This window comes from Equus asinus, chromosome 12 (genome assembly GCF_041296235.1).
Source record: "Equus asinus isolate D_3611 breed Donkey chromosome 12, EquAss-T2T_v2, whole genome shotgun sequence".
Lineage (NCBI taxonomy): Eukaryota > Metazoa > Chordata > Mammalia > Perissodactyla > Equidae > Equus > Equus asinus.
In genome coordinates, this window is record NC_091801.1 from 73,559,733 (window position 1) to 73,578,068 (window position 18,336).

Consider the following 18,336-nt stretch of genomic DNA (forward strand, 5'->3'; position numbering starts at 1 on the left):
GATATAAATGCACAGAAAACAGAAGAAAAAACGAAAAAGGACAATGAGAAACAAAACAAAAATCCTACAGGAAAGGAAAAATATTTAGGGTTTATTAGTAGCTGAGTAGAGCTTATGTAGTCATAATATTAATGAACAAAGAGAATTGTAACATACTTTGGGGAAAATAGGGGGTGGGACTTGGGTGTGGTGCAGAGGGAGGGGGGCCCTATAACGCCTACAAGAGCAAGCTTATCGTTTGAGAGACCACAGACACAGGACCACATATTCTATTTCCCCATTTATATGAAATATCCAGAAGAGACAAATCCAGAGACGGAAAATACATCAGTGTTTGCCCAGGGCTAGGAGGAATGGGGGGAGGAGGAGGGTTTGAGGGGCTCTTTGGGGGGTAGTGAAAATGTGTAATAATTTCCAAATCACAATAATTATAATAATAATGTCCATATTATTACTGGGTAGTAATATCACCCAGTAATACTGGGTGAATTGTGTGGTATGTGAATTACACCTCAATTGAGCCCTTTATAAAAGAGCGCTAATAGAGGTAATTACAAAAACAAGCAACCAAAAAGAGTTCGGTGATCGCCCCTGGGGTGGTTTCGATGGAGGGGAGCGGGGTTTGGGGGCGGTCTCTGAGGTTTAAAAGAAATCTTGTAGAACAATTTGATTCTTTAAACTACATGAATTATAACCGCTGAAAGAAAGAAAAACAAAGCGTAAATGTTACCATTGACAACTGAAAGCTGGAGAATCATCCCCGGATGTGTCAGCGTCAGGGTTGGAGAGACAGATGGGAGACCCCCGCCTCCCCCAGCCCCGCCTCCCCCCCCCCCCCCCCCCCCGCCACCGCCTCCCGGGGCCACGACCCCTGGGCAGGGGCAGGGCTGTAAACCCTGTGGCCCTGGGCAGGGGTCCTAGAGAGTTCCTGCGTGGGCCATAGCCTGGAGTCTGGGACAGTCACCCCGCCACGGCCCTGGGGCAGCCGGCGAGGCGTCCGGTAGGCGGGGAAGGCCGGGGACCCCCGGGTCCTGGCGGGATGGCGGAATAGTGGGTTTGAGGGATGGCGGGTTGGAGGAATGGCGGGATGGCGGGATGGAGGTGGGATGGCGGGATGGAGGCGGGATGGCGGGATGGAGGCGGGATGGCTGGATGGCGAGTTGGCGGGATGGAGGCGGGATGGAGGCGGGATGGAGGCGGGATGGAGGCGGGATGGAGGCGGGATGGCGGTGCAGAGCGCGACGGCGCCCCCCGCGGTTCCTCGGAGCAGGGCAGCCCCGCAGCTCCTCCCAGCCATCTCCCCGCCCTTCCGTCTCAGGCCCCTTCCTTTGAAGAGCCTCTGTCTCCATCTCCCTGAGTCTGAATTGTCAATTGGGCCGGCCCCTTTGCCGGTTGCCCCCTACACATCAGCGGCTCCTCCTGGGCTCGTGCGGTCGCTCCTCTGGCGCCCCCTGCGGGCCTGGACGCAGGACTGTCTGGGGCCCTTCTGCCTCCCCTCCCGAGGCCGCGCGGTCACCTTCTGGGCCCCTTCCTCCATAAAGATATCAAACCCACTCCCGACCATGTGTAAGTTTCCCTTTGGCTCTAAATGTTGGACAGAAAAGAAAAAAAGACTGTATGGTGTAAAGACGAATATATTATGTATTAAGATGTTCTCTTAGACCTAAAAGTTTCTTTTTTTCTCCTGATTTTAAAATAAAACATTTTCATGACCCTTAAAAGTATTGTGGGCCCTGGGCACAGGACAGTGGGCCAGTCTCTCCCCTCCCGTCACGTTGGAGCCCTCGGTGCACTCCCCTGGACTGTGGTGATAAGCAACTCAAATCTCCTCTTTCATTGGGCTGTGAGCGCTCTTCCTAAAATACAGCCTGGCTTGCAGTGTCACTGTCCTTCTCACAAGCCTGCTGTGGCTCCCCAGTGCCCACCCACTGAAATGGCAAGTGCTATCAAAGACGTCTGAACAAAATGGTACTGGGGCCCAGAGGAGGGGAGGTTAGAGGCTCGTCTAGTTGCTTCTACTCAGAAAACTCAGTTGTGTATGCTGGGAGGAGGGAGCGGAGAGAGGAATCCCTTTCCTTTCACCCCGTCCAAGCATGGGGACATGCTTTAGACCTGCCGGGGTCCCCGTGAGCTCAGGAAGGGAAGTGGGGCCAGCCGGCAAAGGGTGACAGCTTATCAACACATGCCACACTGTTCTAAGTACTTTACCATCACCTCGTTAGGCCTGTAACAATCCGATAGAGGAGGCATTATTCTAAATAATAATAAATGTCTGTAAATGTTTTATGTAAAGATGAATAAACTTCCAATTTCTGGATGGGTAAACTAGGGTGCAGAGGGATGTAGGAATGTTCCCGGGGAACACCTGTTCTCAAACGAGGGGAAGGAAGTCCTTGGCCCTGGAGCTTCTCAGTCCCATGCCTCCACATGGGGAGTGAGTGTAGGAATATTCCCAGGGGGTTTGAGCACCTGTGATTTCCACCTGTGTGCCTATGTAAGGAGCCACCCTGAGTCAGATGCAGCTGGGAGCAGTCTGCTTAGGGCTCCCCACTCCTCACCTTCTGTTAGAAGTTCAGCCCACAGGCAGCCATAACCGAGGCCCCTGCATCTGCTGCCCGGGGTTGACACATGCCCTTTGTGCCCCGCCCCCCCCCCCCAGGGAACATGTCGTCCCTCTTTGCGAGGGACACCAAGAGCTTGGTCAGAGAGCTGGGCAGGAGAGGCGAACTGGTGCCCGTTGACAGCCTGACCAGCGCCCTGCACCTGCGTCCCTTCTGCCTGGTGAGGAAGAAGCTCAGACGCCACCCTTGGCCTTGGGACACGCCCCTCATCCCCACGGTCTTCACCCTCATGGATGTGCTGGAGCCCGACTCCCCCGTCCCAGGTACATTCAGGTGGGGCCCGTGGGCAGCAGAGTGGAAGGGACTGCAGGGCAGCTCGAAAAAACATTCCTATGGATGAACAGGCTGACATCCTCCACCCAGGCACCCAGAGCCCCCAGGTCTGCTGGCCTGCAGCGTGCCCTGGGCACCCCGTTCAGCAGGTGCCTCCCATGTGGGAGAAGGATGAACTAATTTCTTCCTTCTGTCCCTGGCTGTGTGATAAGTAATTATGATAGTTATTTTAAACACAATAATAGTTAACATGAATTAAGGGCTTGCTGTGTGCCTGGGACCATGTAGCCAATTTCTCAGTTATTCCTGACAACCACCTGTGGAGGAAGGCCCTGTCATTCTTCCATCTACTTTTCTAGATGGAGAAACTGAGTCTCCAAGAGTTAAGGGGCTTGCCCAAGGTCATACCCCAACCAGTAAGAGGAAGGGGCCAATTGGAATCCAGGGCTGAGACCGTAGCCACACTCAACACTGCCTCCCTTGCTACCTGGCTCCAGCCTCGACCTCTCTCCCCACAGAGGTGAGCCGGAGCGAACCCATCCACATCCAGGAGGTGGTGGCAGGAGCCGTGACAGGGGCCGTGAGCGTGAGCCCCGGGCTGCAGGGGAAGGTGATGGGGAGCAGCGGGGTGACCCGCACAACTACCCTGGTTGTGCAGACCCTCTGGGTTTCCCCTCACACCTGGGAGACGCTGGTGGAGAAGAGGTGAGAGTCAGGGCGGGTCAACCAAGCAGGTGGGGCTCTCCTGGCTGAGGTCTGTCTGCGGTCACAGGTGCCCCCCCAGGCTGGAGTGGGGTGTGGGGGGCAAAAGAGAAAAGCCCAAGACTCCTGCCAGCTTGAGAAATCGAGTAAAGCCACTCTGAAGAGTAGGTTGGGATGGGGAGTCCACTGTTAGCTGTGAACTCAGGGGGCAAAGGGAAGAGAGAGTGGCTATGAGAGGAACTAATATTAGGTCAGAGATTTCAACCCAGATGATTTCAGGGCCAGGAAACAAAACAGAAATATGGGAGCTGCTGGATGTGAGGCGACAGGGAGTGGTGTGACCTGTGGCAAACTGGGAGACACCTGCCTGGCTGAAGCTGGCAGCTGCTTTAGAGCTGCTGCTGGTTGTTGCCAGGCAGGAATCTGAACTTAGTGGCACTATTTTTCAAGAGAAGCCAGAAATCAGGGGTTTGATGTGAAACTTACTGATTTTAATATTATCTCAAAATTTTTAAACACCATGTAGGCCAAATAACTTTTGCCTTTTACCCATTTGGCTTGAGGAAAGCCAGATTGTGGCCTCTGGTCTGGACATTTTGAACCTTGTAGAAACAGACATCTCAGACTTTCCTCAGTTTCTCCCGTTTTCCAACCATGCCTCCTGGTTCTAGATCAGTAGCCTCTAAGTACAGGCCAGCCACACCAGGGGATCCTGGGCCCCGGGAGCTCTGGCAGAGGCCCCTCTCCAGCTCTGCCTCTTCTCCTGCCCCCTCCTACACCCTTGCAGGAAACTGAGGACTCCAAGGCCCTCATTCTTCAGGGAGCTGCAGAACCGGAAGGAGAGGGAGAGCCTGTATGTGGTGACAGAGGCCGTGGAGACCATGCAGGACACCACGCTTCAGAGCAGCAGCAACGCTGTGGGAGCAGGGCAGCTCTCCCTCCTCGGGCTGAGCCATTTACAGGTGCAGGGTGTGCTCTGGGGGTGCAAACGTGGGTGTGCTGGGGGTCATGAAAGCCACCAAGGGGCCCTGCCCACCACCCTAAATCCTGCCAAAGAGCTGCCCCACTAAGAATCGCCCTATATAGGACTTAATAGATATATAGAGAAGATTCCATCCAAAACAGCAGAATACACATTCTTCTCAAGTGCACATGGAATGTTCTCAAGGACAGACCATATGTTGGGAAATAAGGCAAGCTGCAATAAATTTAAGAAGATTAAAATCATATCAAGCATCTTTTCTGACCACAATGCTATGAAACTAGAAATCAACTATAAGAAAAAAGCTAGGAAAGTCACCAATATGTGGAAATTAAATAACAAGCTGCTGAACAACTGCTGGATCAATGAAGAAATCAAAGGAGAAATCAAAAAATACCTAGAGACAAATGAAAATGAAAACACAACATACTAACTCTTATGGGATGCAGCAAAAGCAGTAGTAAGAGGGAAATTTATAGCATTACAGGCCTACCTCAACAAATAAGAAAAATCTCAAATAAAAAAGTTTACCATATGCCTAAAAGAACTAGAAAAAGAGGAACAAACAAATCCAAGCGTCAGTAGAAGGAAGGAAATAGTAAAAAGCAGAGAAGAAATAAACAGAATAGAATAAAATAAACAATAGAAATGATCAATGAAACGAAGAGCTAGTTCTTTGAGAACATAGACAAAACTGAGAAACGCTGAGCCAGAATCACTAAGAAAAAAAAGAAGGAGGGTTCAAACAAATAGAATCAGAAATGAGAGAGGAGAAATTACAATGGCATCGCAGAAATAAAAAGGATTATAAGAGAATACTATGAGAGGCTATATGCCAACAAACTGGATAACTTAGAAAATGGATAAATTCTTAGAGTCATACAACCTTCCAAAACTGAATCAAGAAGAAATAGAGACTCTGAATAGACCAATCGCTAGCAAAGAGATTGAAACTGTAATCAAAAACCTCCCAAAAAACAAACGTCAAGACCAGATGGCTTCCCCAGTGAATTCTACCAAACATTCAAAGAAGACTTAAAACTTATCCTTCTAAAACTCTTCCAAAAAACTGAAGAGGAGGAGAAGCTTCATATTCTATCAGGCCAACATTACTGATACCAAAACCAGATAAGGCCAACACAAAAAAAGAAAATTACAGGCCAATATCACTGATGAACATAGATGCAAAAATCCTCAACAAAATATTAGCAAATCAAGGGGCTGGCCCCATGGCCTAGTGATTAAGTTCAGCATGCTCTGCTTCTGTGGCCCAGGTTTGCAGGTTCAGATCCTGGGTGTGGACCCACACCACTTGTCAGCCATGTTGTGGCAGCTACCCACATATAAAATAGAGGAAGATTGGCACAGATGTTAGCTGAGGGCTGATCTTCCCCAGCAAAAAATTTTAAAATGAAAATAAAAAATATATTAGGAAATCTAATACAACAATACACTAAAAGGATCAAACACCACAATCAAACTAAATTTATTCTAGGAATGCAAGAATGGTTCAAAACTGCAAATCAATCAATGTGATACCACATATTAACAAAATAAGGAATAAAAATCACACAATCATCTCAACAGATGCAGAGAAAGCATTTGACAAGACCCAACATCCATTTATGTAAAAACTCTGAATAAAATGGGTACAGAAGGAAAGTACCTCAACATAATAAAGGCCATATATGGCAAACCCAAAGCCAACATCATACTCAACGGAGAAAAACTGAAAGCTATCCCTCTGAGAATTGAAACAAGAAAAGGATGCCCACTCTAGCCACTCTTATTCAACATAGTACTGGAAGTTTTAACCAGAGCAATTAGGCAAGAAAAAGAAACAAAAGGCATGCAAATTGAAAAGAAAGAAGTGAATTCTCACCATTCCTAGATGACATGATTCTATGTGTAGAAAACTCTAAAGAATCCAAGAAAAAACTGCTAGGAATAGTCAACAAATACCGTAAAGTTTCAGGGTAAAAAATATACAAAAATCAGTTGCATTTGTATACACTAATAATGAACTAACAAAAAGTGAAGTTAAGAATACAACCCATTTACAATCACAACAAAAAGAATAAAATATAAATAAATTTAACCAAAGAGGTGTGAAAGACCTATACACTGAAAACTATAAGACATTATTGAAAGAAATCGAAGAAGACATAAAGAAATGGAAAGATATTCTGTGCTCATGGATTAGAAGAATAAACATAGTTAAAATGTCCATATTACCTAAAGCAATCTGTGGATTCAATGCAATACCAATCAGAATCCCAATGATATTCTTCATGGAAATAGAACAAAGAATCCTAAATTTATATGGAAGAACAAAAAACCCCGAATAGCCAAAACAATCCTGAGAAAAAAGTACTAAGTTGGAGGTATCACACTCCCTGAATTCAAATTATACTTCATAGCTATGATAATCAAAACAGCATGGTACTGGCACAAAAACAGACACATAGACCAACGGAACAGAATTGAGACCCCAGAAATAAAAGCACACATCTATGAATAGTTAATCTTTGACAAAGGAGCCAAGAACATACAATGGAGAAAGGAAAGTCTCTTCAACAAGTGATGTTGGGCAAACTGGACAGCCACATGCAAATGAATGAAAGTAGACCATACACAAAAATTAACTCAAAATGGATTTAAGACTTGAATGTAAGATCTGAAACCATAAAACTACTAGAAGAAAATATAGGTAGTATACTCTTTGACATCAGTCTTAGCAATATCTTTTTGAACACTATGTCTACTCAGGCAAGGGAAACAAACAAACAAAAAATAAGCAAATGGGACTACATCAGATTAAAAAGCTTCTGCACAACAAAGAAACCATCAACAAAACAAAAAGACAATGCACCAAATGGGAGAAAATATTTGCAAATCACATGTCTGACAGGGGGTTAATTTCCAAAATATATAAAGAACTGGTACAACTCAACAGCAAAAAAATGAACAACCTGAACCCAATCAAAAAATGGGCAGAGGATATGAACAGACATTTTTCTAAAGAAGACATACAGATGGCCAACAGGGACATGAAAAGATGTTCAATATCACTAATTATTAGGGAAGTGAAAATCACAAGTATGATGAAATATCACCTCACAGCCATCAGAATGGCTGTAATTAACAAGGCAAGAAATACCAAGTGTTGGAGAGGATGTGGAGAAAAGGGAACCCTCATACACTGCTGATGGGCATGCAAACTGGTGCAGCCACTGTGAAAAACAGTATGGAGATTTCTCAAAAAATAGAAATATCATACAATCCAGCTATCCCACTACTAGGTATTTGTCCAAAGAACATGAAATCAACAATTCAAAGAGACTTATGCACCCCTATGTTCATTCCAGCATTATTCACAATAGCCAAGACATGGAAGCAACCCAAGTGCCCATCAATGGATGAATGGATAAAGAAGATGTGAGAGATATATAAAATGGAGTACTACTCAGCCATAAAAAAGACAAAATCAAGCCATTTGTGACGACATGGATGGACCTTGAGGGTATGATGTTAAGTGAAATAAGTCAGACAAAGACAGATAGCATATGATTTCACTCATATGTGGAAAATAAACAAACACATGGATAACAGATTAGTGATTACCAGAGGGGAAAGGAGTGGGAGAAGGGTGAAAGGGTTAAAGGGGCACACATGTATGGTGATGGATAAAAACTAGACTATTGGTATTGAACAGGATGCAGTCTATACAGAAACTGAAATATAATAATGTACACCTGAAATTTACACAATGTTATAAGCCAATATGACTGCAATAACATTTTAAAAAATCACCCCATCTAAACAAGAATGAAATTCCTGGGCACTTGTGTGATGGTTCTCAACTCTGACTGCACATAAGAATCCCCTGGAGAGGTGTCTTGTTTTTTGTTATTTTAAAATACTAATGCCCAGACGTTCCACCCTACCCCAATTCTGTTTTCATTGGTCTGGACCAGGACCCAATCCCTGGTATTTTTTAACTCTCCCAGGTGATTCTTATGTGCTGCCAGGGTTGGTATCACAGTGTCAGGGGTTTTTCATCCACCTGGGAACCATGCGTGCCCGACTGCAAATCCCAGCTCTGGCCCTGGCTGGCTGTGTGGCCTTGGGCAAGTCACTTGACCCTCTGAGTTTGGTCCGTGAAGTTGGGCTGGGAAATCGGGGTGAGGATTCAGCAGCTATGTGAGAAAATGCCTGGGACACGCTGGGGGCAGTGACACTCACCTTTCCTTCCACCTGCCTTCAGGCCCCAGAGCTGCTCCTCACCAGCTCTGTTCATCTGTCATCGAGCCTCTGTGAGGCTCAGGTCCCCACGGTAATGCAGGAAGGGTGGACCCCACACTAGCATTCTAGGGCTCTGGGACTCTGATCTCCCACCAATTAAGTCGAACTCACAGCATCCCAGCTGGCCCCACCTCTCCCCACCCACCTGAGTGCAGGTGAGTACAGGGCCCCTGAGGTCAGTCTCCTAGCTGCCACGATTCACTACTGTGTCAGAGCTAGAACATTCTTCAAAATGCTCTCTATCAATTGTTCTCCACCATCCCTCATGATGATTCCGTAAGGTGTGGAAACTTAAGCTCCTTGCTTGGGAGCTCACAGCTGGTCAGCAGTGGGGCCGAAATCCCAACCTGGGCCTGTCTGGTTCCAACCCCCGTGTGTTGAATCAAGCCAGTTAAACTGCAGCCGTGTTCTGACACAGCAGGTGGCTGGCCTTGTAATGTGGGTTGTTTCAGCAGATGTGGCTGCAGACAGACTCGCCCGCCTGTCAGTTTTGAGCAGGAGATGGGGGGTGATGTCAGGGAAGGTGGAGGAGAGCTGGGGAGTAGGGAGCCATCTTGGGATAAAGCGATTTGCTGTTGATCCTTTCTACATAGAGACTCCAGGTCGTTGGTTCCATGTAGGGTGACCAGCCTTCCTAGTGTGCCCGAGACTAGGGCTTTCCTGGGACACAGAACTTTCAGGGCGAAAACAGGAGAGTCCTGGGAAAACCAGGACAGTTAGTCACTAGTGGTGAGTGATGGAAAAGCTAAAATGACGGTGGCTCTAAACAAGAAACGGCTTTCTCTCTTAATATCAAAGTCCAGATAGGAGCCTCAGGGCTGTCCTGACAGATAGTAGTGATTAGAGACCTAACTCTTTCGTTTTGTCACTCTGCCACCCTCAATTTATGGCTTCCCCCTCATGTCCAAGATGCTACTGTAGCTCCAGTTACTGTGTCCACCTTCCAGCCTGCAGGAGGGAGAGAAGGACTTGCACACGCCACTTTTGCTCACTTTTGCCAGAACTTGGTTATGTGGCCACATCTAGCTGCAAAGGAGCTGGGATTCGTGGTCTTTGTTCAGGACAGCCATGTGCCTCGTTCTGTTACTATGACTTTAAATAGCACTTTCCCTGTGGAAGTGGGGTGATAACAGTGCACCACCAGTCCCAGTTCTGGAGTCCCAGCTTCCAGGAGTGCTCCCCTCTCTGTGCCACGGTTTCCACCTGTCAAGTGAGGGAGGATCACGTAGTGGCCATTGGAGGTTATCCAGCTGCAATGCCTCATGACTCCAGCTCAGCGTGTCTCAAAGTGAACACTCCACACTCCGGGCGGTGCTGAGTGAGATAAAATGAAGCCCGTTTCTTCATCGTGGGGCTCTGTGGAGCTTTTCCCATGCCCGTGTGTAGTGCTTTGATCCCAGAATGCCTTGGGTTTTTTTCTGGAAATATGTGCAACATATTTTGCAAAATGCTATTCTTGCTGTGCCTAAGTGTGCCCTGTCCCCAGCCTTTGGGTCTTCCTCTCCCCTCCAACCTCTGCAGCCCCTGATCGTCAAGAGACCCTTGTAGCTCCTCCTCCCAGGTCTCCTCCCATCCCGGGCTCCTGTCTGCCCCAAGACCCCTTCCTGCAGCTCCTAGAACCCTGTGTGGACCGGATGTCCTGTTCTCCCTGCCTCCCTCCTAGCTCCAGGGTCAGAGCCACATGGCCAAGGAGAAGACGGTGACCGTCCCGAGGGGCACTGTCCTGGCCTATAGGGTGCTGCAGCTGGAGATCGAGGGGGATCGCTGGAGTAAGTGGAGGCTGGAGGAGCAGGGGAGATGGGACTGTCCATCCAGGAGGGCTGAGGGAGGGGGAGTGGCTACTTCCAAGTGTGGGCCAGGAAGAGAGAAAGAGAAGCTGTTTCCCCCTTGGCCTGAGCAATCAGCCGGCCAGGCCCGCATTCCAGCAGCTCCTAAGAGGACTTGACTTTCCTAGAGGGCTGCTGAGGTCAGCAATCAGGGAGGGCTCAGAGCCCAGCTGTGCCACTTGCCCTGGGGTGGGGCTGCTCTCGGCTGGAGGAAGGGTCCTGTCAGGTAATTAGCACAAAGATTCCTGCGGACCCGGAGTGGTCCTGCCCATCCATGGCCCAGGGGTGGCCGGCGGGAGGCAGTGGGTTTTGCTCACCTGTCAGTGCTTCAGCCCAGAGCCCTGCAGACCAGAGATGGGGCTGGACACTGAGCCTAGGGTGAGGCCCCTCTGGAGGCTCTACTCTGGCCCCCTGGATCTGTGGCTTGGGTGGGGAGAAGGAGGAAGATCCAGACAGCCACCCCTGCCCTCTTGGAAAGAGCACAAACTTGAGAGTCCAATGCACTGAGGTTTGAGTGGTGGCTTTGCCCTTTGCCATATATGTGGCCCTGGGGACGTCACCTAATGTCTGAAGCTTCAGCATCCTCGTCTGTAAAGGGGTTTCTGCTGCCTGTCCATAGAGAGGCTGTGAGGCCACAGGAGATGAGCTGTGAGGTCCCTGGCTCCGTGCCTGGCACACCAAGGAGCTCCATAATCGTTGATTCTCTGCCTTCCTCTCAGACACTCATGTCTTCCCTACCTGTGCTCCCACACAGCTGTGCTGTACCTGCCTGAAGGCAAGCTCTGCAGAGACACTGGCGGAGGTAAGTGGCCCCCACCCAGGCCCACAACCCCAGCCAGAAATCACCGCTTCCCATAGAGAATGCCCTGACATTCTTGTGGTCCCTTCCCTCCACCACAGAGTCACTCCAGGCACAGGGAGGGCTGTGTGCTCTCTCCCAGCGGGATAGAGATGAACCAGGAGAACTGGAGAGAGGCTGTGGGTAGAAGGATGGTGAGCAGGGGAGGCGCTCACCTGCTTCAGCTCCAGCTCCCCGCATACCAGCCTTCATTTCCCACCCACACAAAGGGAGGGTGGCATTGTCTCGCCAGGTCAGGAGGACCGGTCATGATGTTTGGATGGCATTGGGTACCTGGAGGCTTCTCAGGAGGCAGTTTGCATTGTTAACAGGATGCAAGTAGGAAGGCAGGGGTGTCTGGGCGCTGCTGGATCCACCCACCCCACCCCTGCTGCGGTGGTATTTAGACAGTGGGAAGCCCTGGCTTAGCTATCCCAGCGGGGCCGCTGGGCAGGATGGAGCCAAGTGCAAGGGTTCTAAGGAACTGACCCAGAGCAGACCCTGAAGTGGCTCTTCTCCTTCTGGCTGAAGCATTGGCCCTGAGCTGGGGTAAGTGATGGGGGGGCGGGGGGGATGTGGGAAAAGGCAAGGATAAGACCCGTGGCTGGGACCTGATATGTGGTAGGCATTCAATAAACACTTATTGAAGGAACAAAGGAATGAAGGAGAAGTGAGCACATAAATGAACACTCTGCATGAGGTAGGAGCTTCATCAGCCCAGGTCTGTGACATGATGACCTCCCTGTCAGGCTGAGGTCACCTGGGGTCTGGCTGGCCCTGGGCAGGGGCCCGGGCATGGGAGCCCACAAGTGCCCACCACCTGTCTCTACAGGCTGGACCCTAGACGAGGAGCCCAACTTCCAGGGCCTGCAGAGGCAGGTGGGTGCCCAGCTGCAGGACATGGCCACGCTGCTCCCTGGGCTGCGGCACACACTGCTGGATGCCCTCCAAGAGCTGCTCAAGGACTCTCAGGCACTGCAGGAGCTCGAGGACACGGTCAGGGGCCCATGGGCCAGACCCGGGGTGGGGGGCTGGGATCCAGGGCAGGGTGGGGCAGGGCAACGAGAGGCAGGAATGGGATGTGCTCTGGGTCTTGGTGGCGCACAATCTTGGATGGCCCCGTGGTAAGTGGGCACAGCCCTGTGCCAGCTAGTGCATCAGACTCTCCCAAGCATTTGCTCACTGAAGCCCAGAGGAGGGACCCTGGCTCAGCATTGCTGGCATGGAACCCAGGCTCGTCCCAGTCTCATTGGTGACATGAGGGGACAGGGTGCCAGGGGGTGGGGAATGGGTGCTTGGATGGTGAAGTGCGTGGACAGAGGGCAGAGGGGAGACCCAAGCCTGCCTCTCCTTGCCACTCCCCTGCAGCTGGAGCAGGCCCTGGACACTGGAGTGCTGGCACAGCTGGGCGGCCCTGGGGCCTACATCCTAAGCACCCTCCAGGACCCCTCGGGCAGCCTGTCGACCTCGAAAGGCCAGGCCATCCTCTGCGTTCTTGGAGCGCTAGTGGGTAAGAGGGGTGCCCCGGGACTGGGGTTGGGAGGAAGAGGGCACAGGGAGGCCCCCTGAGGCTCCAGACCATTGGCGCTGCGGAGCGCCAGTGCTGGTGTATCCTCCCCGCTCGTGGGCAGCGCGTGGCAGAAGATCGTTGGAAGACTGGACCGGGCTGCTGTTGTCACCTTGGGAAGTGGCGTCTTTGTTTCCCAGAATCCCCTTCCCTGTATAGTTCTGGGTGAGAATCACCCAAAAGAGGAACCGGCCTGAGATTTGGGGGCCAGAAGTGAGCAGCAGGCAGTCACAAATGCAGGCCCCTTGGCAATCAGATTTGGTGATGGACAGGCACCTGGCAGGTTCCACGGGTCCAGTGCTTTCTCCCGACCACGAGCCCTGCCGACCAGCAGGTCCTCGAACCTGCCCCTGACACGGAGAGGCCACTGCTTCCTGCAGGCCTCGCCATGAGCGCCCTCCCCCACCCTGCAGTCCCCTTTCCACTTGTCTCCTCCACTTTCTTCCTTTCTTCTGTCACTCTATTAATCATTTGTCATTAATCTCCCCCCCGCCAGAAATGTCCATTCCAAGAAAACAAGAGTTACTGTCTGTATTACCCACATGCCCGCTCCCTTGAACACGTGTCTGCACACATAGGTGCCCAGCCTCCCTGAGTTCCCTCCCCACGTGTGACAAGGAGCTTAAGATGCAGACGTGCCAGTCAGGCTGGGCCTGCCCCGCGGGGCTGGAAAGATGATGCTGTTCGAAGTCGGAGCTTTGTGTTCAGGATCAGGCCGACCTGGGTTCTTCTCATCCTAGTTCTGCCACTCACAGAACGAGGAGCCACCATTTTCCTGGTTAATGATGAGCTGGCACCGCCGCTGGGCCAGCAGATGCACTAAGACATGTGACAGCCCTTTGTGAAGTGGAAGTGTTACAGCCTTAACTGACTGTGTTTCAGGGAGACTGAGGGGGGTGGGAGGGGCGCCAGTTAACTTGAGACCGCTCGGCACTTCTAGGGCAGGCAGCCAGAACCTTCTCGGGAAAGTCGGCCCCAGAGGTACCTAGTGGGGCTTCTCCTGGCTTTACGGCTCCAACATCCAAGGCCTTCCTCCTGGGGTTCCCAAGGCCTACAAGGAGACACACGGGTGCCTCAACCCCCATCTCTCCCCAGTGCTGAGCGACACCCAGCGTTGCCTGCTGGCCCAGTCCCTGGAGAGAAGGATCCTGCCTCGGCAGCTGGAGCTGGTGAGAGCCTGGGAGGTACTGTTGAGGGGGACATCTGGGGAAACACCAAGTGGTTGGTTGGGGTATCCAGTCCCCAATCCCTTGAGAGCCCTTTGTCAGCCCCTTTACCCAGCCCCCACCCACAGAGAGCACGAACGCTAGGCTCTGACCCCCAAGACCCCAGGCCCGCGCAGCCTCTGCTGGGTGGGCCACACTCAGTCCTGTGCGTGTTTGTTCACTGACCGTGTTGCATCCCTACCTTGTGCCAGGCCCTCAGCTAGGGTCTGAGAATACGAAGGTGAAAGGGGCAGCCCCACCCCTCGCAGTCTGGTCAAGGAGACGCGCAGACAGGTGGTTACAGACAGGGCCTGATTTAGCTGGCATGGGCGGCTGTGGGGGCACCGACGATGGGGCTCGAGCATTTCCCAGAGGGGCGACACCTCCACACTGTTCAGACGGAAAGACAGGGATGGGTCTCTAGGCAGAACAGTGTGCCCAGAGCCTGGCAGCACTAGGAGTGTCAGAACCTCTGACTCCAGCCAGTGCGGGAAGGGCAGTGTCGGGGTACACTACCTGGGACCCCAGTCCTGCAGGGAGCAAGGCCACGAGGCTGAGGCTGGGATGTGCTGGGGAGAGGAGGCCCCAGACTCCCATCCACAGTGGGGTTCCGCCGATCCAGGGGCTGGGAGACCTGCCTGTTCATTCTAGGTGGTTCTTTGCAGGTGGAGAGCATCTTAGAGGCAAACTTCAATCAGATGGAGGAAACACCCTTCTCCCTCCCACGGGAAGTCCTCTCATCGCTACAGAGCGAGGACGCGGCCCTCACCCTGAGCCTGGCGGAGAGCTGTGGGCTGGAGCTGCAGGGACCCGGCCACCAGCTCCTCTGGGACCCTGATGTGGTGCCACAGTTGTCTGCACTGTATGGGTCCCTTGCAGGGCTGCAGCTGCTGGCCAACCCCAGCCCTGCGGCCCCCTCTGCTGATGCCTGAGAAGGGTGCCACATCCTGTGATCCCAGCCGTCCTGACTCCAGGGAACTGCTGGCCCAGAACTTCTGTGCAGGCCCAGGACGCAGCTGTCCCTCTGGTGGTCACAGGTGATGGTGGGGCTCTGCCAGGACTGGTCCCCAGACAGTAGTCACCTGTCCAGATCTGGGGGGCACCCGTTAGCTTAGGGTCCCACGTTGGATCAGGATTCTTCTCTAAGAGGCAGTAGAGGTGGTTCCAGAACAGCCTGGGCTCCATTCACTGCTCCACCACTGATGGCTGTGCAGCTTTGGCACATTACTCCCTCTCTGTGCTTCCAGATCCCGTCAAATCACCCCATGCAAAATGGAGATATCAGAATCCCTAGCTCATAAGACTGTAGTGAAGATTTAAAAAGTTAGTGTTCATAAAGTACTCAGAACAGTCCCTGGCTGTCAGCTATTGTTATGTGATGTCTATATTGTTAATAGCGTCACTATTCTGGAGGAGGCTGCAGGACCTCTCTCTAGGTTAACAAAGGACTTGGTCAATCACCCCTTTTCCCATCTGTAAAATGAGAGCGATGGATGAAACTGCTCGGGTCTCATGCAGCTGCGCCCCTCAGGGATCCCACGGGCCACACGGACCGGGGGTGTGGGCCAGGGTCTGGGGTGGGATGAGAGCCCTTGACTCGTGGACCAGGCTCTTTCCATAACCCTGGTTCACCCCCGGCACCTCCCCAGAGCAGCAGTTGGGTTCGTTTCACGATGGGAAGTGTTTCTGGTAAGACTCACATTACCGAGCATGGCCGTGCATGTGTGTGCGAGCAGTGGAAGAGTGTGTGTGCCTGTGCATGCATGTGCATGTGCTGGGACGTGGACAGGGAGCAGGGGAAGAGCCTGAGGACACATCACAGCCAGCAGACCGGGACCAGGCCTCCCGATCCCAGACGAGCGCTCTTGGCATCGCAGACCCAGAACGAAGTGAACCTCAGCAGGAGAGTGCTCACGCGGCAGGCAGGCCGCCCGGTTTGCCCACTCTGAGCAAGATCATTTTATTCTTTTCTAATCATAAAACTTACCTCACAATCCAAACAATGGTCATTGTAAAAAAGTGTGTGAAGAACATTTTAATCTCCCTAATTCCACTCCCCAGAGATAACCAGTCTTGACCTATTGGTGTTTATCCTTTCAGCATTTTTTCCCTGCACACGTATAAATTATCTGGCAGACAATTTGGTAACGTATTTATAGTTTGTAAACCTGCTCTTTAAAAATGTACTGTACTGTGTGCCTGTCCTTAAGCACTCTCCGTAACGTGAGAAGTGAGGTTGTAGGCAAGGGGAACTTGGCAGGCCTCACACCAACCGCTTGACGGCTATTCTGGCAATAATGCACCTTGTCGTCCTTTCACTGCATCTAAGCCTCTCCAGGTTTGTCTGATGGGAGAGCGCTGACACGGCGCCTCCCTGTGGGCGAAGCAAGAACAGAGATACCTTTCCACTCTCTGTCGCCAGAGCTGTCAGGTCATCCAATCAATCACGTCTCTCCTTATGCACGTTGCTCTTAGGGGCTCAGAGCCCCTCATGTTTTATCAACAAGTTAAACAGCCACAAGTAAATTAAAGGGGGTTCATTGTTTACTCACGTCTTAAATGACTTTAAATGAGTCCACAGACATAGTCTACCTTAAAATCCTCTCTCCTTTCCCATCCCCTCACCCCCTGCAGCTGCCCAGCCCCTCTCACCACCATGCCCCAGCCCCTCACCCCGCCACCGTCCATCCTCCTCCTCCTCGTGCATCCTCCCCTCTCTGAACTTCGTCTTCTCTCATTTCGCAGGAGGGGGAATAGACATCCAGTGGCAACGACAGGATTCTCTGGTGAACACGGTAATAAACGTGGTTCCATAACACATACATTTTTAAGTTCAACCTTCTTGAAAAGTAACTTTTGCCTGAAATTAGAGATGATCACAATTTGAACCAACAATGTATTGATTAAACTATTTCTAGAAAGTGAGGGTTCTATCATCTAAGGTGGAGAAAAATAATGTAACATGGAGCAAGAGCCCTGAAACCGATAGGTTTGGGGTGAACACCAGCCCTATCAGTACCTGTGTGACCTTAGGCAAGTTTCTTAACCTCTCTGAACTTCTGTTTCCTCACCTGTAAAATAGGGGTAATAATATCTCCACGTGCTCATGCCTCTTGAGTAGCCTGCTTACATACTGCACCCCTCAATAAAGATGGGTCTCCTCCCTCTGTAGGACCTAGAGAGCCCACCCATCGGTGCCCACAGGATGGTCCTTGTCTAAAATCCCCTTTCAGCAGCTAAGTCAGAGTCCCAGGAGCTGTGAACGTGGGGCCAGCAGCGGAGGCGGACAGGGGAGCTGCCTCGCAGCCGTGGGGGTCTGAAGGAAGCCGTCTCTCCGTGCATGGGCGCCTCCTCCACCTCCGGCCACCCCTGTGCAGCTCTCCCTTCTCTGGACCCCTCGAAAGAGGCAGATGGGGCACAGCCTGGAAGCTAGCATTGCCTTAGTGGCCTTTCCAGGTCTGAGGTGGGACCACAGAGTTGTACTCTCACAGGTAGAGAGATGGGGCCCAGGGAAGCCATAAAGCCTGCGGAGGACAGAAAAGGAACCAGAACCCGTACACTGGACTCTCTCCCCTGCTCGGACTGTCCTGTTGGCCACCCTCATGCCCCTCCCTCCCCCCAGCCTCTCACTGCCAAATGTCCCCGGGAGAAATCCACGGAACCCAGGCCGAATGATCCAGCCTCTCAGGGCAGAAGCTCTTGACTGGCGGAAGATGCCACTGCTGACTGAGCCTAAAATAATCGTCCCACTCCGCACGATATGCTCCACCCACCACCTTCTCGCTTCCCTCCCTCCTTCCAGGGGCTCATGCCCCAAACAAGGACCATCCTTGACTCTCGCACCCTCCCACATTTAGTATGCTGGAGACAGCTATGGCTCTACCTTCAAAATATACCCCGAGTCTGGTCACTTCTCACCACATCCACTTCAGCGACCCACCATCACTTCTTGCTCAATCCTTGCAGGTGCTTGGTTGGTCTCCCTGCCCCTGTCTTGCCTCACCTGGGTCATTCTTG

The 18,336-nt window shown here is 51.5% G+C and overlaps 1 protein-coding gene across 1 annotated transcript; it reads left to right on the forward strand.

Annotated features, from left to right (window-relative positions):
- Positions 1-2,664: 2,664 nt before the first annotated feature.
- Positions 2,665-16,845, forward strand: LOC106824805 (gasdermin-A-like). Its single transcript, XM_044743793.2, has 9 exons — positions 2,665-2,884; positions 3,413-3,599; positions 4,384-4,558; positions 10,547-10,652; positions 11,464-11,511; positions 12,380-12,543; positions 12,916-13,057; positions 14,210-14,283; positions 14,985-16,845. The coding sequence occupies exons 1-9, from the start codon at positions 2,665-2,667 to the stop codon at positions 15,249-15,251; spliced, it is 1,383 nt and encodes a 460-aa protein (XP_044599728.1). The 3' UTR covers positions 15,252-16,845.
- Positions 16,846-18,336: the final 1,491 nt, after the last annotated feature.

Excerpts from the sequence above, each read along its gene's own strand:
- LOC106824805 (XM_044743793.2), top strand. The coding sequence starts at position 2,665 with ATGTCGTCCCTCTTTGCGAGGGACACCAAGAGCTTGGTCAGAGAGCTG. Across the intron at positions 3,600-4,383 it reads GAGACGCTGGTGGAGAAGAG|GAAACTGAGGACTCCAAGGC; the intron begins GTGAGAGTCAGG and ends ACACCCTTGCAG. Across the intron at positions 12,544-12,915 it reads TGCAGGAGCTCGAGGACACG|CTGGAGCAGGCCCTGGACAC; the intron begins GTCAGGGGCCCA and ends ACTCCCCTGCAG.